The 17,541-nt window shown below is 40.9% G+C and overlaps 1 protein-coding gene across 2 annotated transcripts; it reads left to right on the plus strand.

Moving 5' to 3' along the window:
• Window positions 1-3,728: 3,728 nt before the first annotated feature.
• On the plus strand, window positions 3,729-8,076 carry LOC139421298 (shiftless antiviral inhibitor of ribosomal frameshifting protein homolog). 2 transcript variants are annotated; one of them, XM_071172043.1, is made up of 9 exons: window positions 3,729-4,246; window positions 4,721-4,856; window positions 5,520-5,569; window positions 5,717-5,776; window positions 6,113-6,154; window positions 6,304-6,459; window positions 6,681-6,784; window positions 6,875-7,035; window positions 7,238-8,076. In XM_071172043.1, exons 1-9 carry the CDS (start codon window positions 4,220-4,222, stop codon window positions 7,453-7,455), a joined length of 954 nt encoding a protein of 317 aa, XP_071028144.1. In that variant the 5' UTR covers window positions 3,729-4,219; the 3' UTR covers window positions 7,456-8,076. The 2 variants fall into 2 exon arrangements, with proteins under 2 accessions (XP_071028144.1, XP_071028143.1); XM_071172042.1 differs by lacking the exon at window positions 3,729-4,246 and having other exon boundaries at window positions 4,610-4,856.
• The last annotated feature ends 9,465 nt before the right edge of the window (window positions 8,077-17,541 follow it).

The raw sequence follows: 17,541 nt of genomic DNA on the forward strand, positions 1-17,541 counted from the left end.
GGGCACACAGGTTTGAATGCCATGTTGTGGATGATAGGGAGACATGAAACAGGTCTGTGTGATGAGTGTTAAGTGGATGAAACAGAGCATGTTTCATATTTTGTGAACTGTATGACGTACAGTACCAGTCAAAAGTTTGGACACACCTACTCATTACAGGGTTTTTCTTACATTAGAGAATAATAGACATCAAAGATATGAAATAACACATATGGAATCATGTAGTAACCAAATAAGTGTTAAACAAACATTATATATATATACACTGCTCAAAAAAATAAAGGGAACACTTAAACAACACAATGTAACTCCAAGTCAATCACACTTCTGTGAAATCAAACTTAGGAAGCAACACTGATTGACAATACATTTCACATGCTGTTGTGCAAATGGAATAGACAACAGGTGGAAATTATAGGCAATTAGCAAGACACTCCCAATAAAGGAGTGGTTCTGCAGGTGGTGACCACAGACCACTTCTCAGTTCCTATGCTTCCTGGCTGATGTTTTGGTAACTTTTGAATGCTGGCGGTGCTTTCACTCTAGTGGTAGCATGAGACGGAGTCTACAACCCACACAAGTGGCTCAGGTAGTGCAGCTCATCCAGGATGGCACATCAATGCAAGCTGTGGCAAGAAGGTTTGCTGTGTCTGTCAGCGTAGTGTCCAGAGCATGGAGATTTTTTTGAGCAGTGTATTTTACATTCTTCAAAGTAGCCGCCCTTTGCCTTGATGACAGCTTTGCACACTCTTGGCATTCTCTCAACCAGCTTCACCTGAAATGCCATTCCAACAGTCTTGAAGGAGTTCCCACATATGCTGAGCACTTGTTGGCTGTTTTTCCTTTTTGGTCCAACTCCTCCCAAATCATCTCAATTGTGTTGAGGTCGGGGGATTGTGGAGGCCAGGTCATCTGATGCAGCACTCCATCACTCTCCTTCTTGGTCTAATAGTCCTTACACAGCCTGTAGGTGTGTTGTGTCATTGTCCTGTTGAAAAACGAATGATAGTCCCACTAAGCGCAAACCAGATGGGATGGCGTATCATAGCAGAATACTGTGGTAGCCATGTTGGTCAAATATGCCTTGAATTCTAAATAAATCACAGACAGTGTCACAAGCAAAGCACCCCCACACCATCACACCACCTCCTCCATGCTTCACAGTGGAAACCACACATGCAGAGATCATCCGTTCACCTACTCTGCGTTGTAACCAAAAATCTCACATTTGGGCTCATCAGACCAAAGGACAGATTTCCACAAGTCTAATGTCCATTGCTCGTGTTTCTTGGCCCAAGCAAGTCTCTTCTTATTATTGCTGTCCTGATTCATGCAGTTTCCTCTGAACAGTTGATGTGGAGATGTGTCTGTTACTTGAACTCTGTGAAGCATTTATTTTGGCTGCAATTTCTGAGGCTAGTAACTCTAATGAACTTATCCTCTGCAACAGAGGTAACTCTGGGTCTTCCTTTCCTGTGGCGGTCCTCATGAGAGCCAGTTTCATCATGGCGCTTGACGTTTTTTGCGACTGCACTTGAAGAAACTTTTCCGGATTGGCTGACCTTCATGTCTTAAATTAATGATGGAATGTTGTTTCTCTTTGCTTATTGGAGCTTGTTCTTGCCATAATATGGCAAGATTTTACCAAATAGGGCCATCTTCTGTATACCACCCGTATCTTGTCAAAACACAACTGATTGGCTTAAACGCATTAAGAAGGAAAGACATTTTACAAATTAACTTTTAACAAGGCACACCTTTTAATTGAAATGCATTCCAGTTGACTACATCATGAAGCTGGTTGAGAGAATGCCAAGAGTGTGCAAAGCTGTCATCAAGGCAAAGGGTGGCTACTTTGAAGAATCTACAATCTAAAATATGTTTTGTTGTTTAACACATTTGTGGTTACTTTTGTGGTTAATACATGATTCCATGTAGTTTTGATGTCTTCACTATTATTCTACAATGTATAAAATAGTAAAAATTAAGAAAACCCCTTGACTGAGTAGGTGTGTATAAACTTTTGACTGGTAATGTACATAGAGAGAGATTGTGTGAAACGGTTCGAGAGGCTGGACGGGGTTGGGGTTTGGGTGGTGTAGTGGGGGGAGTAAATGGGAGGGAAGTGGTATTTCACTTTCTTAGATGAACAGGACTAATGAAGATAATTACTTTTTGGTAGGCTGTGACTGGCCTTACACTCCAGTACAGTAGGTGGTGGTGTATGCACCTTAAAAGTTGGATGCGATCCACCAATCCAATCCCAAAGAAGAAGGAGCATAGCGGGCTGGTTGGAACGGTTCACTTGAAAGGTGTTCTGAAGAGGAATCCTGGAGCAAGAACAGGAATATTGGGACAGGGACACAGAAATGTGGATTTCTGAGGTGGAAAAAGAGGAAGAGGTGGTTGAAGAGAATGAGGAAAGCAGAGGTTGGATTTGAATCTGGAGGAAGATGGAGATAAAAATGGAGATGGGTTGTTGAAAATTATTGATGTCAAACAGAGTGAGCCATGAGCCAGACTGAGTTCTAGAGGAGAAATTGAAGTGTATGAGGGCGAGTTATGTGAGGTGGAAGGTGTGGTGAAGAGCTTGACATCATTTAACAAAATACAAAATAATCTAGTTCAATAGGAGTGACATTTTTGGAGAAAGTGGACCCTTGCCTTTTGGCAGATCCATTTGTGTTTTCAGGATGGGTGGGAAAGGAGTTGTTTACAGTAGAATCCGTGAAGGTAACCTGAAGTGGACTTTTTCTTTTTGTTTATGTTTCTTCTGACCCAAGGAAGCAGGCGCTCCGTGTCACGCAACTTGGGTCAAGATCTGCTTCATGCTTTGCTCTTGATGCCCGCCGTTTGGCGCGACACAGACCTGGTGGTGAGCGTGGTGAAACAGTTTGAGTTTTGAGTCAGAGTCTTTACCAGACAAAGTCATGTTAGGATATATCATCCTCTTAGAGCGTTTGTGGTGAATCCACTGCTCTGTTTCAGGTACAATGTTTATGGTCATGTTGCAGCAGTGTGCAGGAGGGAGATTCCAAGTTGTGAGAAGTGTGCAGGAGGGCATTGGACAGAGGATTGTGTAGTTTTGGTAAAGTTGTGTGTGTCAACTGTAGTGGTGCCCATGTTGCTGGGGATCGGAAGTGTCCAGGATGAGAGTGGCAGGTTGAAGTGGCCAGAGAGTAGTGCAGAAGGTGTTGTATTCCGAGGCAGTGAAGAAAGTAGAGGCGGATGGGTCAAAGGTGAGGAATCCTGAGAGGAGCCCAGTGAGTCGTAGATCTGTGTCAGCACAGAGGGAGAGGCCATAGTGTTTTGAGCTTCAGTGAGGCTGCCTTCTCAGCGTTCATAGCAATGGTTATCAGCTGTACCGCAGAAAGGGAATGTAAATCACAGAAAATAGATGTTGTGGTGGCAGCTGCTGAGAAGTATTTGGGTATATGAGATTTGAATTCAGAAGAGTTACAGGGTGTGTTGAGTGGGGGTGTCCCGTCCTCCCAGGCCGTTGGCATGGTGTAGGAGCAGAAGTGTAGCTGGCAGATGGGTGTGAGATTTTTTAGATGTTTTTTAATGAAATATTGGTATATAGTTGTAGGGTTGGTTGGTGGTGAAATGTATATGTACATATATATATTACCCCTTTTTATTTTTGTATGATGTGATTGAACATACACTGCCGCACAGTAGGTGGCGAAATGCACAAAAAAATGTGCAACGCCATGATACCAAATAAGAAGAAGAAGAGGTAGCGGGGGCTGGTTGTGTGTTCATTGGTTGGTGTGTATTTGTTTTTACGGTGTGTGGCGTGCGTGGGCGTGCGTGGACGCGTGGTTCGTATGACCAGTCTAATGATACGTTCAAAACAACTCCGAACTGGGAATCCCGAAATCCGACTTCAGTGTGTTAAAAATAAATGGGAACTCGCACAACAAAAGGGGCTCTGACTGGAAAAATAATAATTTGAACGGTCATTCAACTCGGAATTTCAACTCGTGAACTCAGGCCTCTTTCCAGAGCTCCGACTTTTCACCCTAACGTAATGATCTGACATTGTATTGTTCCAAGATCCCAGTGGTTTTGAACGCGCCATCTTATCAAAGTGAAAGTTGTTAACGTTAGTCAACACACTGCAACTGCAGCGCTACAAGGAAATATATCGATTGTTGCAAATATGTTGCAATAGAACGACATATGTAAGGGTAGAAAAAGCCTAGACGATAGCAAAATGAGCTGTCTGCAAGATGAATTTGAGGTAGGAAACGGTAAACTTAGTTTTCATTTGGCCAGTAACACTGTTTTACATGGTCGATTTGTATGCGCCTTTCTTGTTTGTATTGTAGTCCTACGGATCAAATGTCCAATTTGTGTTTTGGTCGATGTGAAACTTTTAACGTTGGATAATAATTCTGTTTTTTCTCTCACATTTCTCATACGTTTAGCCTAAACCTAAATAACGTCATCAAACACTATAGAGTTATTACACTTTATAAATAGGCCTATGTGATTAGAGAGGACAGGGCAAGAGCAGTGTGTGTTTCATTGTGCGCTGTGTTGTGATCTGTTTTAGAATAAACCATGTCCTTAGGCTGCATTTGCATTTGTTGCAATGTTCTATCGATCTTCCTGTTGAATGTGCCTGATCTTCTATTTTATTTACAACATGATTGACACCAGCCTGTTTATTTTCGATTCTTATTGTCCATTTCTTATTTGTCTGTTAACTCAGCTGGAGAAAAGTGTCAGGCGGTTCAGGGAGACATTCCATGGAAAGATAGCGGTGGAAAAGGCAACCTTACTGATGAGACGCTATGCCAACAAACATCAAATGGTCACCTGGGCAGTTATACTGAAGAAAGGCAACGGTAAAGAAATGGTTGACAGTAGATGCAAACCCCAGTCATACCACCATAGGAAACCCTATGGAGGGGGTTCCAAGACACCGGGTCCTGTACTAAAAAGCCTGTACAGTGGGGATTCTCTGTTAACTGTGCCCCTTAGTCCAGGAACAGAACTAGGATTCATCTGTCCTGGAAACTTTCCCTTAAAGGGGCAATCTGCAGTTGCTACATCCGTTTGTTGGACTTATGCATTTATGATATGTACCCATTGATTCTTGAAGAATAGAACTTATAAATGCCTCTTGAGCTTAGTTCAACTGTCGTAACCCATCAGAACTCTAAATATAAGCTTGTTTTACTCCATTGTTTGTAAACAAAGTAAATGAAAAACAAACACTATATAGCCTCAAAACATGGTGTAAACTATCATTTTTATATCATGGATGGTCAGTCCTTGCATCCGTAGCTCTGTGTATACATTTAAAAGTCCCTACATTTTTTTTTACAGAAACATGGGCGAGGAAGACTGTTATTGTTTCAACTGCTGATGATGGCCTCTTTAACCTCTCTATTCAGACATGGTCTCTGGGGGTTTAACAACCAGACCCATTTTATTTGCGTTAAAGGGTTGGCCATGTGGACAATCTAATCTCGGACTCTTCCTCTTTCTCTACTCTTGCCGTGCAGAGCTGGATGATGAGGACAGAAAATGCTTACAGACGGATCAGGCAGTCAAGGTTACATTAATACATTCCATACTATTCTCTGTCGCTTTGCGTGTGTATCCAGGCGGGTCTGTATTTCTTTGAAAATGTGGTCTTTGTGGTCATAAACATGACAGTTCAGTTGTACCCTGACCCTTGACCCACCTCTCTCTCTTTCAGAATGTGGTGCAGAGACTCACAGCTGAGGACAGGGAACCTCAGGTCCCTCCTGCACAACAGGTACAACACAGTCACAGTGTCAGTTAGTCCCTCTTTCATTGGGTTAAAGAATCAATGTTCATCAGAAGACATCTGGATTTCAGGCATTTTATTTAGTATAATGCAAAAATCTCTGTTGATTTTGAAGTTCCATATTCCATAACCATATTGGTAATGGGTAATAACACATTGGGAATAGATTTGTGAGCTATTATAACAACACTGTTCAAGGGCTGGAAGAGGGAATAAAACTCCTATCATATTACATTTGTCCTATATTCAATCTGATAATCAGGTTGGTAAATTGGTTGCCTTGACTATTTCTAATTATATGACTTACATTTGTCTTCCCTACAGCCCCGAGGTAGCAGACAGCCTGAAGACGATAATGATATCAAGGTCAGTCATCCACAGACTATTTACCGACTTTACTGGTGGGGAAAGAGATTAAGGGTTAAGGGTAAAGTGGATGGCTAACTGAAAGGTGTGTGTGCGCATCGGTGTGTCCCTGCCATTATGTGTGTGGCTCGTGTGTGTTGAGTCTTCAGGAGCTGGGAGAGCGTCTGCGGGTCCTGCCTCTCACTGAGAAGAACAAGAGAATGTTTGATAATGCCCAGCGCCACCTCACCCCCTCTGTCCTGCACCAGTTTGCCTGCCAGACCTGTGACAATGACTGGTGGCGTCGGGTACCCCAGAGGAAGAGGGTAATGCTCTTCCATACATACCCACCTGGTATCCACCGTGGTCTTCACACATCTCTGTTTGATGTGCATGTCAAACCCATTCATAATAGTTCAAATGTATTTCTCCATGCCTGTGTCTGTAACTGTGTTCCTGTTATCTTGTTACTTTGTCTTAGAATGTGTATTTCACATGGCCAGTTCATCTACTAACTGGGGTCTCCACTGACTGTCATCTCTCCTAGGTATCTCGCTGTCACCTGTGCAAGAAGAAATATGACCCTGTCCCTTATGACAAAATGTGGGGTATTGGAGAGTTCTGCTGCACCAAATGCACACGCTCCTTCAGGTAAAAGCTGGAGCTATCCTGCACATGTGTGATTATGAGAAATGATTAATGTGATTTATCTCTATGCACTTGGTTTGATTTGTCCATCAGGGGCTTTGGGAGGATGGATTTGGGCTCCCCCTGCTACTCCTGCCGAACTCTGGTGATCCCAACAGAGATTCTTCCTCCACGCAAGGGATGGGTAGGAGGAGCAGGACTCAGAAAACCTATCCCACACAGCTGCCTCGCTGAGGACTGTTACAACAGACAAGGTTAAACTACACACACACACACACACACACACACACACACACACACACACACACACACACACACACATTGCGCTGTACAGTGCAATGTACTGTGGTTTGTAGAGTGTGTTACTACAAACAAGTACCACAAGATGGCGGCCTTTTACATGTCTGTCTGGCTGCTGGCTCCAGCCAACTAACTGGCCTTGTACTTCCATGCCAGAGCCCCATGTTCCTGGGACAGAGTGTGTCCACCCCCGCAGTCGCCAGAGGAACAGGAAGCCTCGCGTGGTCAATCCCAGCTCCGTCCACATCAGCTCCGGTTCCACCGTCAACACCTGCCTTAGCCAAGGAAGCCTGGAGAACCTGTACAACCTCATCATGGATGACATCAGAGAGGAGAGTGAAGAGGACAACAGTAGTGGTAGCAGCAGCAGCTAGAGCAGCACTGATGTTACCAGTGACCAACAGTCGTGAGCAGCTTCCATGCTTCCCCAATTGTGCTTCCATCGATCAGGATATGATCGCTTTTCTTAGGTTCACATTCAGTGTAAGGATGGCATCTCATAGGCCTACCAACATGGTATTGGTTGTACTTTCCTTTCATTTTAAAAACCATGAAAATACCGCTCAATATTCACAACAGTCAGATGATATAAGTGAGATGATATAACTAGTTTCATGTTTTGCTTTTGTCTTTGTTAATGCTTCTTGAAGTGTTGCCACGTGTTGTTGCTGCTGCCTTGTTAATGTCTGAATGATAAGGGGAGATTGACCGCACTGGCTACTGCCCATAATTCTGACTTTACTTTTGGTTACGTATTCAGGAGATGGCTTTCTAGTAATGTGTGTGTTCAAATAGATTTGTCATATCAACTTGAACAAGAATATATTATAAAACACAAATAATGCATTTTGCCCCCCCCCCCACATGCACTGAATACAACAGGTGAAATGTTGAAGACTTACCGTGAAATGTTACTTACAAGCCCTTAACCAGCAATGCAGAGTTTAAAAAAAGTACGAATATAAGAAAATATTCAAAAACGTAACACAATAAAATAACAATAACGAGGCTATATATAGGGGTTCCCAGTACCGAGTCAATGTGCGGGGTACAGGTTAATTGAGGTAATACGTACATGTAGATAGGGGTAAAGTGACTATGCATAGATAATAAACAGCAAGTAGAAGCAGGGTAAAAAAAAAGGGGGTCAATGCAAATAGTCCGGGTGGCCATTTGATTAAGTGTTCAGGAGTCTTATGGCTTGGGGATAGAAGCTGTTAAGGAGCCTTTTGGATCTAGACTTGGCGCTCTGGTGCCGCTCGCCGTGCGGTAGCAGAGAGAACAGTCTGATATGGGTGGCTGGATTCTTTCACAATTTTTAGGAGGAAAAATCACAGACATGCCACCGTGGATTTTAATATATCACTGTAAATAATTTAGAAGATACCTGTACACCAATAAAGCACAATTTATTCTGTTTGTTTCAGAATAACCAGAGAAAAACATTTACAGTGGGGTTCAAAGTTATTGATAAAGATAAGCAATATTGACATTATAAAATAAAGAATTCAAACACTGAGCTATATTGTATGCGGAAAAAATTGGGAAATTGTTATTTTATATTAATACAATTCCTCAGAGAAAGAGATGTTGTTTAACAGATAATATTATTTTTCTCTCAAAAAGGTAGTGGTCAAAATGATTGACACCCCTTATTATTCTTAGAAATAACATAGTCAAAAGTTTAGTATTTGGTCCCATGTTCCTAGCACACAATGACTACATCAAGATTGTGACTACAAACTTTTTGGATGCATTTGCAGTTAGTTTAAGTTGTGTTTCAGATAATTTTGTGCCCAATAGAAATGAATGGTAAATCATGTTTTTGGAATCACTTTTATTGTAAATAAGAATATAATGTTTCTAAACACTTCTACATTAATGTGGGTGCTACCTTGATTGCGTATCATCTTTAATGAATCGTAAATAATGATGAGTGAGAAAGTTACACAGGGACTAAGCTCCTAGGTATAACATTGGATGGTCAATTATCATTGGATGGTCAATTATCATATTGACTAAGTTGTTGTGAAGATGGGGAGGGGTATGTCCCATCTTGATTACTGTCCGGTAATATGGCCAAATGAAGCAAAGAAAAACCTAGAAAATCTGCAGCTGGTTGAAAACGACAGCACGCCTTGCCTTTACAGTGCATTCGAAAAGTATTCAGACCCCTTCACTTTTTCCACATTTTGTTACGTTACAGCCCAATTCTAACATTCATTCAATAGTTTTTTTTCTCATCAATCTATACACACAGTACCCCATAATGACAAAGAAAAAACAGGTTTTTAGACATTTTTTCTCATTTATATATAAAAAAAAAAAAACTGATATCACATGTACATAAGTATTCAGGCCCTTTACTCAGTACTTTGTTGAAGCACCTTTTGGCAGCAATTACAGCCTCGATTATTCTTGGGTATGACACTACAAGCTTGGCACACCTGTATTTGGGAAGTTTCTCCCATTCTTCTCTGCAGATCTTCTCGAGCTCTGTCAGGTTGGATGGGGAGCGTTGCTGCACAGCTATTTTCAGGTCTCTCCAGAGATGTTCGAGTTTTAAGTTCCTCGGCGTACACATCACGGACAAACTGAAATGGTCCACCCACACAGACAGCGTGGTGAAGAAGGCGTAGCAGCGCCTCTTCAACCTCAGTAGGCTGAAGAAATTTGCTGAAGAAATTCACCAAAAACACTCACAAACTTTTACAGCTGCACAATCGAGAGCATCCTTTCGGGCTGTATCACCGCCTGGGACGGCAGCTGCACCGCCCATAACCCGAAAGGCTCTCCAGAGGGTAGTGAGGTCTAGCATAAAAGCCTGATTAGTGAAGTCCTGCAGAGATGGTTGACCTGTGGAAGCTTCCCCGATATCCACAGAGGAACTCTGGAGCTCTGTCAGAGTGACAATCGGGTTCCCGATTGCTCAGTTTGGATGGGTGGCCAGCTCTGGGAAGAGTCTTGGTGGTTCTAAACTTCTTCCATTTAAAAAGGATGGAGGCCACTGTGTTCTTGGGGACCTTCAATGCTGCAGAAATGTTTTGGTACCCTTCCCCAGATCTGTGCCTCGACACAATCCTGTCTTGGAGCTCCTCGGACAATTCCTTTGACCTCATAGCTTGGTTTTGCTCTGACATGCACTGTTAACTGTGGTGCCAAATCATGTCCAATCAATTGAATTTACCACAGGTGGACTCCAATCAAGTTGTCGAAACATCTCAAGGATGATCAATGGAAACAGGATGCACTTGAGCTCAATTTCGTGTCTCATAGCAAAGGGTCTGAATACTTATGTAAATAAGGTATTTCTGTTTTTTATTTTTAACAAACTTGCAACAATTTCCAAAAAACTGTTTTTGCTTTGTCATTATGGGGTATTGTGTGCAGATTAATAAGGCTAATAAAACATAAACATTTTTAGAATAAGGCTATAACTTAACAAAATGTGGAAAAGGTGAAGGGGTCTGAATACCTTCCGAATGCAGTAACTGCATAACATCAACAACATGCATGCCAATCTTTCCTTGTTGAGGGTTAAAGAGAGATTAAACACTTCTCTTGTAGTTTTTATAAGAAATATGACTTTGATGAGAATTCCAGATTGTCTGCATAATCAAATAACATACATCTCAGACACACATACATACCCCACAAGACAGGGGACTCACCACAGTATTATACAGAGCCATGATCACATGGAACCCCTCTTCTATCTCCAATTACTCAAGAAAACATCAAAATGACCTAAAAATGTTTTATAAAACAACATCTCATGGCACAATAGGAACTGTGAAATGACACACACTGACACACTCTTAACAAAGTTTAAGGCACTGCATCTCAGTGCTAGAGGCGTCACTACAGACACCCTGGTTAGATTCCATGCTGTATCACAACCGGCCGCGATCCCATTTGGTGATGCACAATTGGCCCAGCGTTGTTCGGGATTGGCCGGTGTAGGCCGTCATTGTAAATAAGTATTTGTTCTTAACTGACTTGCCTAGTTAAATAAAGGTCAAATAAATTTTAAAACATACATTCTTTAGTTGTATTGTTTGTATATCGTTGTATTTTATATTTGTATGACGGTTCTTGTCTATCAGTGTTTTGTTACTTGTCGTGTTGTATGTGTTTTCCCCAGGAAGAGTAGCTGCTGCTTCAGCAAAAGCTAATAGGGATTCTAATAAACCAATAAAACCAGTAGTCATTCAGGATTTTCTGACACAATACATGAATTACCATTCATTTCTATTGGGCACAAAATCATCTGAATCACAACCAAAACTAACTGCAAATGCATCCAAGTTTGTAGAGTCACAAGCTTGATGTATTCATTGTTTGTTAGGAATATGGGACCAAATACTAAACTTTTGACTACTTTATTTTTACGAATCTTTAAGGGTGTCAATAATTTGGACACCTACCTTTTAGAGAAAAATGGTATTACTTGATAATTAAGAAAAATCTATTTTTCTTTAGCAATTGTATTGCTGTAAAATGATATAATTTCCCACTTGTCTTTGAGCATACAATATAGCCCAGTATTTGAATAATTTATTTTATACAGTCATTATTCCTCATCTTTATCAAGGGTGTCAATAATTTCAGACCCGCTGTACACACTCTTTGCCCCTGGAAAAGAGTATTTGTTTGCCAAATTGAAGCATATGGAAAGCAGTTAGGAGCTTGGAAATGCCTCAGGGATGAATCTCTTTACAAGGTTATCTTTTCCCTGAAGAAGGAGCAAAAGTTTATTTCTGATTTATAAATGATCAATAGAATAACGTAGTTATATCGTTATTACTTTAATTTAAATGGCATCACATTATGTGTTACCCTGATAAGGTCGGACTAAATAGCAAGATCCTTCTGAGCATTGAATACACAACTCATTCATTGACTCAATACAGTGGCTTGCCATCCCATGTGTGATTTAACACTGCTTATCTTCCGATGTGACAGTTATAGTTTAGTGAAAAGGGGTTGACTTGATTATTAAGCCCACAGTGCGTCAGTAGTTTACCACACAGTAGCTAGTGGTGTGGAGAGGAGATGAAGGCAGATGCCTCTCAGTGACTCGCTCTTTAAAAGTCAATTTCCTAACAAGGTGTGGGTGTACCTCACAGCTCAGTCTGGCAGGTAGTGAGATCTAGCCCATCTGTGACACACACACACGTTGCAGTGGAGAGTGAGTGCGTACCATAAGGCAACACACCAACTAACTGACTGATGTTTGATTTGAGTTGAACTGCTTTCCAATCAGTCAAGGACTTTAGAGGAAACATGCCTCAAAGACGCATGCTGGTCTCTCAGGCAAATTATTGAGTCAATCCATCATTGAGGGAAATGCCCAGTCATATGAATGATGTTGTCACGACTTCCGCCGAGGTTGGTCCCTCCTTGTTCAGGCGGCGTTCGGCGATCGACGTCACCGATCTTCTAGCCATCGCCGATCCACCTTTAATTTCCCATTTGTTTTGTCTTGTTTTCCCGCACACCTGGTTTGCATTCCCTCATTACTCGTCTTGCATATAACCCTCTGTTTCCCCCCATGTCTGGGTGTTTGATTCTGTAAAGGAGTGTGTAATTGGCTGCAGGGAAGTCAGGCGCAGGAGAGCAGAAATGGGTAGCAAATGGAGCCCTTTATTGAGGCGAACAAAACACGGTACTATGAAAACTAAACACACACGGGTTACAATAACCCGGTGCAAACCAGCCTGGAGTACACATACATTTACAGAAAACAATTCCACACACAGGCATTAAAAATAAAGATAAACCCTTGAATGAGTAGGTGTGTCCAAACTTTTTTGACTGGTACTGTATGTGCATAAATATGATATAGCACCACGACTATACCCTGATGAAGACAGCTTGTCTGTCGAAAACGTTGGTTATTAGGTTATAAAATGAGTGCGTCTGAGCTCCTAGAGTGTGTGGCTCTCCTTTCCTTTTTCAAGTGTTCTACTCTGCCAGCCAGCACCTAAACATGTGTGCGTTTCTTTCGCCTCCAGATAGCACCAGTATTAACCTTGCTAGACAAGGAATTACAAAATATTTGTAGCCACATTACTGTAGAGACGGATATGACCAGTGACATGATGGTATTGTCATTCCTTTTGGTCTAGAATTTATATGGACAGAAGCAGTCTAATTTATTCCCTGTCCGTTTTGAGAGTGGTGACAGTGTTTCTCATCAGGACACTCAGATCATCTGAGGACACTCCTTAGATCACATCCTCAATCAGCCTTGGTCTGGTCTGGTCTGGTCTAACTCATATCATCTCTCTGCATCCTCTGACCCTTCCCACATCACTCCACGCCTAAACATGGCCAGAGATGTCTGACTACTTTCAATCACCACAAAGTGTCAACTAAAGGTTCCTTTCTGTAGTTGTGTGCCTTGACGAAATGTTGGCATCTGGGAGAGTTGTGCTAAAAGCACAAAGATGATTACCAATCAAGTGGAATGTCTTTGTCTGCAATTAAATGAGATTGATATCTTACATTTGTTAACATAGAATGAATACCTTGATAGTTGATGGTAGACTGGATAATTTTATTATTGACATTGTCCAGAGAGTTATGTGAAAGCCAGTGGTCCAGTTATAAATTGGTTTCGGACTGATTTAACCGGTCAATACTTTTTTGTCACCCATCAAATACATATCACATGTGGTGTCCCACAAGGTTAGATATTGGGTCCTTTACTGCTCAGTTTATATATATATATATGTTACACCTTGGCAGCGTTATCAGAAAGCAAAGCATTGATTTTCACTGCTACGTAGACAATACACAACTTTGTATGTCTGTGTCACCAGAGGAATTTAGCTCCACAGATAAATTATTAGACTGTATGTGATTTAAATTCTTGGATGGCTCACAACTTCCTCCAGCTAAATCAAGACAAGACTGGGGTGTTTATTGTTGGAGCCAAAGCAGAGAGAGATAATCTAGCTGCACATTCTAATTCACGGGCCATAAAGATAAAACAAAAGGTAAAAATCCCAGGTTTCATTTTAGATTCTGTACAAAATATCAAATCACAAGTTAGGAATGTGACCAAAATAGCTTTTTACCACCTGAGAAACTGTAACGGCTGTCGTCGGTGGAAGAAGGTGAGGACCAAGGTGCAGCGTGCTAAGTGTTCATGATTTTTAATATAATCAACACTGAACGCTAAACAAAATAATAACTAGGAAGAACGAACAACTGAAACAGTCCTGTCTAGTGAATACATACAAAACAGAAAATAAACACCCACGAAACCCAGGTGGAAAAAGGCTACCTAAGTATGATTTTCAATCAGAGACAACTAACGAAACCTGCCTCTGATTGAGAACTATACCAGTCCAAACTCAAAAACCAACATAGAAAAACACACATAGACTGCCCACCCCAACTCACGCCCTGACCAACTAAAACAAAGACAAAAAAAAGGAACTAAGGTCAGAACGTGACTGGAACATTGCCAACGTTTCTCTCTCAGGCTGATACAAAGAGAATCATCCATGCTTTTATTACAAGCAGGCTTGACTACTGTAATGCTCTCCTGTCTGGTCTACCCAAGAAAGCCATTGGTCAACTGCAAAACATACAGAATGCTGCAGCACGGGTACTGACCAAGACCAGACAGAGAGCAGACATTACACCGGTTTAAAGGTCTCTGCACTGGCTGCCTGTGAGTTTTAGAATTAATTTTAATTATTCTATTGTGCACCCCAATACATGTCAGACATGTTATGTACCCAGTAGGTCCCTCGGGTCCCCTGGCACTGTCCTTTTTACTATCCCAAAGTTATTATGCAGCCTTTAGTTATTATGCCCCCAGACTCTGGAATAGCCTCCAATAGAACCCGAGGGGGGCCGGAACTGTGGACATATTTAAAAGAGATGTTAAAACACATGTTTTAGCTTTGCTTTTTAGGGTGCTTTTTAGTTGTTCAGTTTGTGTCATTCTTTAGCATGTTTATCTTATGTTTGTTGTGTAGTAAATATTTCAGCTTTTATTTTCGTAGGTTTGTAATATTTTTTTCCTGTAAAGCACATTGCGTCGCATTCCATGTCTGAAATGTGCTGTATAAATAAAGCTTGATTTGATTTGTGGAACGAGAGATAACACTAAGGACTAATCATGCTCTCCCTCAGTAGCGTTTTAATTGGCAGTGTGACATTCCAGACTGAAGGCAGAAGTGTTGAGAAGGTACTGACATAAATTCTCATCCTAATTGGCTTGAAGTAACCTATGCATTCCTCGTTACCTGTAATATAAATGACTAACATGTATCGCCCAGGTGGGATGACTTTTCAATGAGGTCCAATTCTAGGAACACTTTTTTACTCATGAATACCCTCAGAGTTATAAGATGTCGCATATGTTGGGTAGGGTTGCGTAAACAATCCAAATTAGTAGGCTAATTTCCAAATTAATTGCAATAACTAATAAAGAAGCTTTCAAGTTGACATCAGATGTTGAAATCTTGAAGACTGACATTCTTTATTGCTATTTATTGCTCTCTGTGGATGGGTTGCCTGACAACATCACAAAAAAATATGTGGGCGCATTGATGGGCAGAATGCTGTGTGTTTTATGATTCTGAAAGGTCAGATAGCTGGGAGAAAACTACTCAACGACATGGCTGCTATGTCTCCATCTAATTTGGCTGATCTCTTGAGCTGTGCTAGACATGATTAACACAACACAGCTATGTTACCAAAATGTTGTTTCAGTTATATGGCTGAAACAGGACTGTAAAACAAACAAAAAAAGATGACTAGACATTTATTTCAGTTTTTTATCTTCCAGAAATATGTAATTATCTCCTGATGACATTCACAATTTTACCTTTATTTAACTAGGTAAGTCAGTTAAGAACAAATTCTTATTTTCAATGACAGCCTAGGAACAGTGGGTTAACCGCCTTGTTATGGGGCAGAACGACAAATGTGTGTGTACCTTGTCAGCTCGGGGATTCGATCTTGCAACACTTTTGGTTACTAGTCCAAGGCTCTAACCACTAGGCTACGCTGCCATTGATACTGACCCTTATGACTTCAATGGAGAATGATTTTCAAATGGGTTTGATTATCAATGCAGCTTGATTACAGACATTTGAGCTTCTATCATGTCATTTTGGCAGGCTCTATATAACCTCTCATCTGTATCAATCGTTCTACTTCAATGATACATTAATTTTATTACATACACTTTTTTTGTTTTTTTTAGCAATCAAATTAAAAAAGTGAATCCTGTCAAAGACGCTAAGTTAACTTAACTTCCCAGCCAGCCTGATCTTCTCGGCACATATTCACACCTCTAAACATGAGAGAGGCAGCAACATGCCTGAGATTGACTGCGTACTCAGTGAGACCGCCATTTCACTGAAACAACCTCTGTGGCCTGGGTAGGATTGAGCTGGATAGAGCAGCAATCTAATTTTACAGATTCATCCCTAGAGTTGACCCCAATGTCCAAAAAGACAATGAGGATATTAGGAACCTTTCTGTCTGGCTGGGATATTGAATGCAAAACACATGGCTATGTGTTGATTGAACCACTCTTGTCACACACATCCAATAGCACATGTACTTCAGCCTGGAATTGGTCCATCTATCATTAGAGGGATGATATAACCAACACGTGTGTAGCATGTTATTTTGTTCTTTCTTGTGGTGTATATCCAGCTTGTATTTTACAGTTGAAGTCAGAAGTTTACATACACCTGAGCTAAACGCATTTACTCCTAGTAAAAATTCCCTGTCTTAGGGAATCTGTTAGGATCACCACTTTATTTTAAGAATGTGAAATGTCACAGCTGTTTCATATGTTTGAAAAATGCTAAATTCTCCAAATTGGCAAATACCTGAATTATTGGTGATAATGAACAAAGAAATGTTATACATTCCTAATTAATGACATAATTGTGTTCTGGGTTTATTTTGTAAATTAGCTTCTGTGATTTTATATTTATAGCCCCTCTCTGACCCACCCACCAGCCATCCTTACATACTTTGTGCCCCCTCAGGTTTTTGGGTTGCATGACGCCCCTGTCTGACACAGAGATAGAAAAGAGTGAAGTCACAGAATAAGAACTGTTAAGATCAATACATATATTCATTAGAGAGGGTTTGATATGTCCAACATTGATTCCATTAGCCCTTTTCACCAAGTCAACTGCAACTGCGATATATATTTCTTCAATAAGTCATTGCTTATTGTCCTAACTCAATAGTACTTACCTCTGGGTGTTCTGCCCTTATTGGATAATAATTTATCCTGAGGTAAACAATTCGAACACACAATGTAAAACACATCATGCATCATGAGAAAAAGGTCAGGTGGCTTTAGACAAGGCTTTAGACAATCGTGAGTTTGCTCACCAGTTGCGCACAAAGCTATGTCAAAAACAATATTTACTCTCATAAAAATGCACATATGATGCTACATGGAGAGA

This window comes from Oncorhynchus clarkii, chromosome 12, assembly GCF_045791955.1.
Source record: "Oncorhynchus clarkii lewisi isolate Uvic-CL-2024 chromosome 12, UVic_Ocla_1.0, whole genome shotgun sequence".
In the NCBI taxonomy this organism is placed as follows: domain Eukaryota; kingdom Metazoa; phylum Chordata; class Actinopteri; order Salmoniformes; family Salmonidae; genus Oncorhynchus; species Oncorhynchus clarkii.

Coding starts and splice junctions, on each gene's coding strand:
- LOC139421298 (XM_071172042.1), top strand. CDS start 4,625: ATGTGCCTGATCTTCTATTTTATTTACAACATGATTGACACCAGCCTG. Junction 5,570..5,716: donor AGACGGATCAGGCAGTCAAG/GTTACATTAATA, acceptor TCTCTCTTTCAG/AATGTGGTGCAGAGACTCAC. Junction 6,155..6,303: donor AAGACGATAATGATATCAAG/GTCAGTCATCCA, acceptor TTGAGTCTTCAG/GAGCTGGGAGAGCGTCTGCG.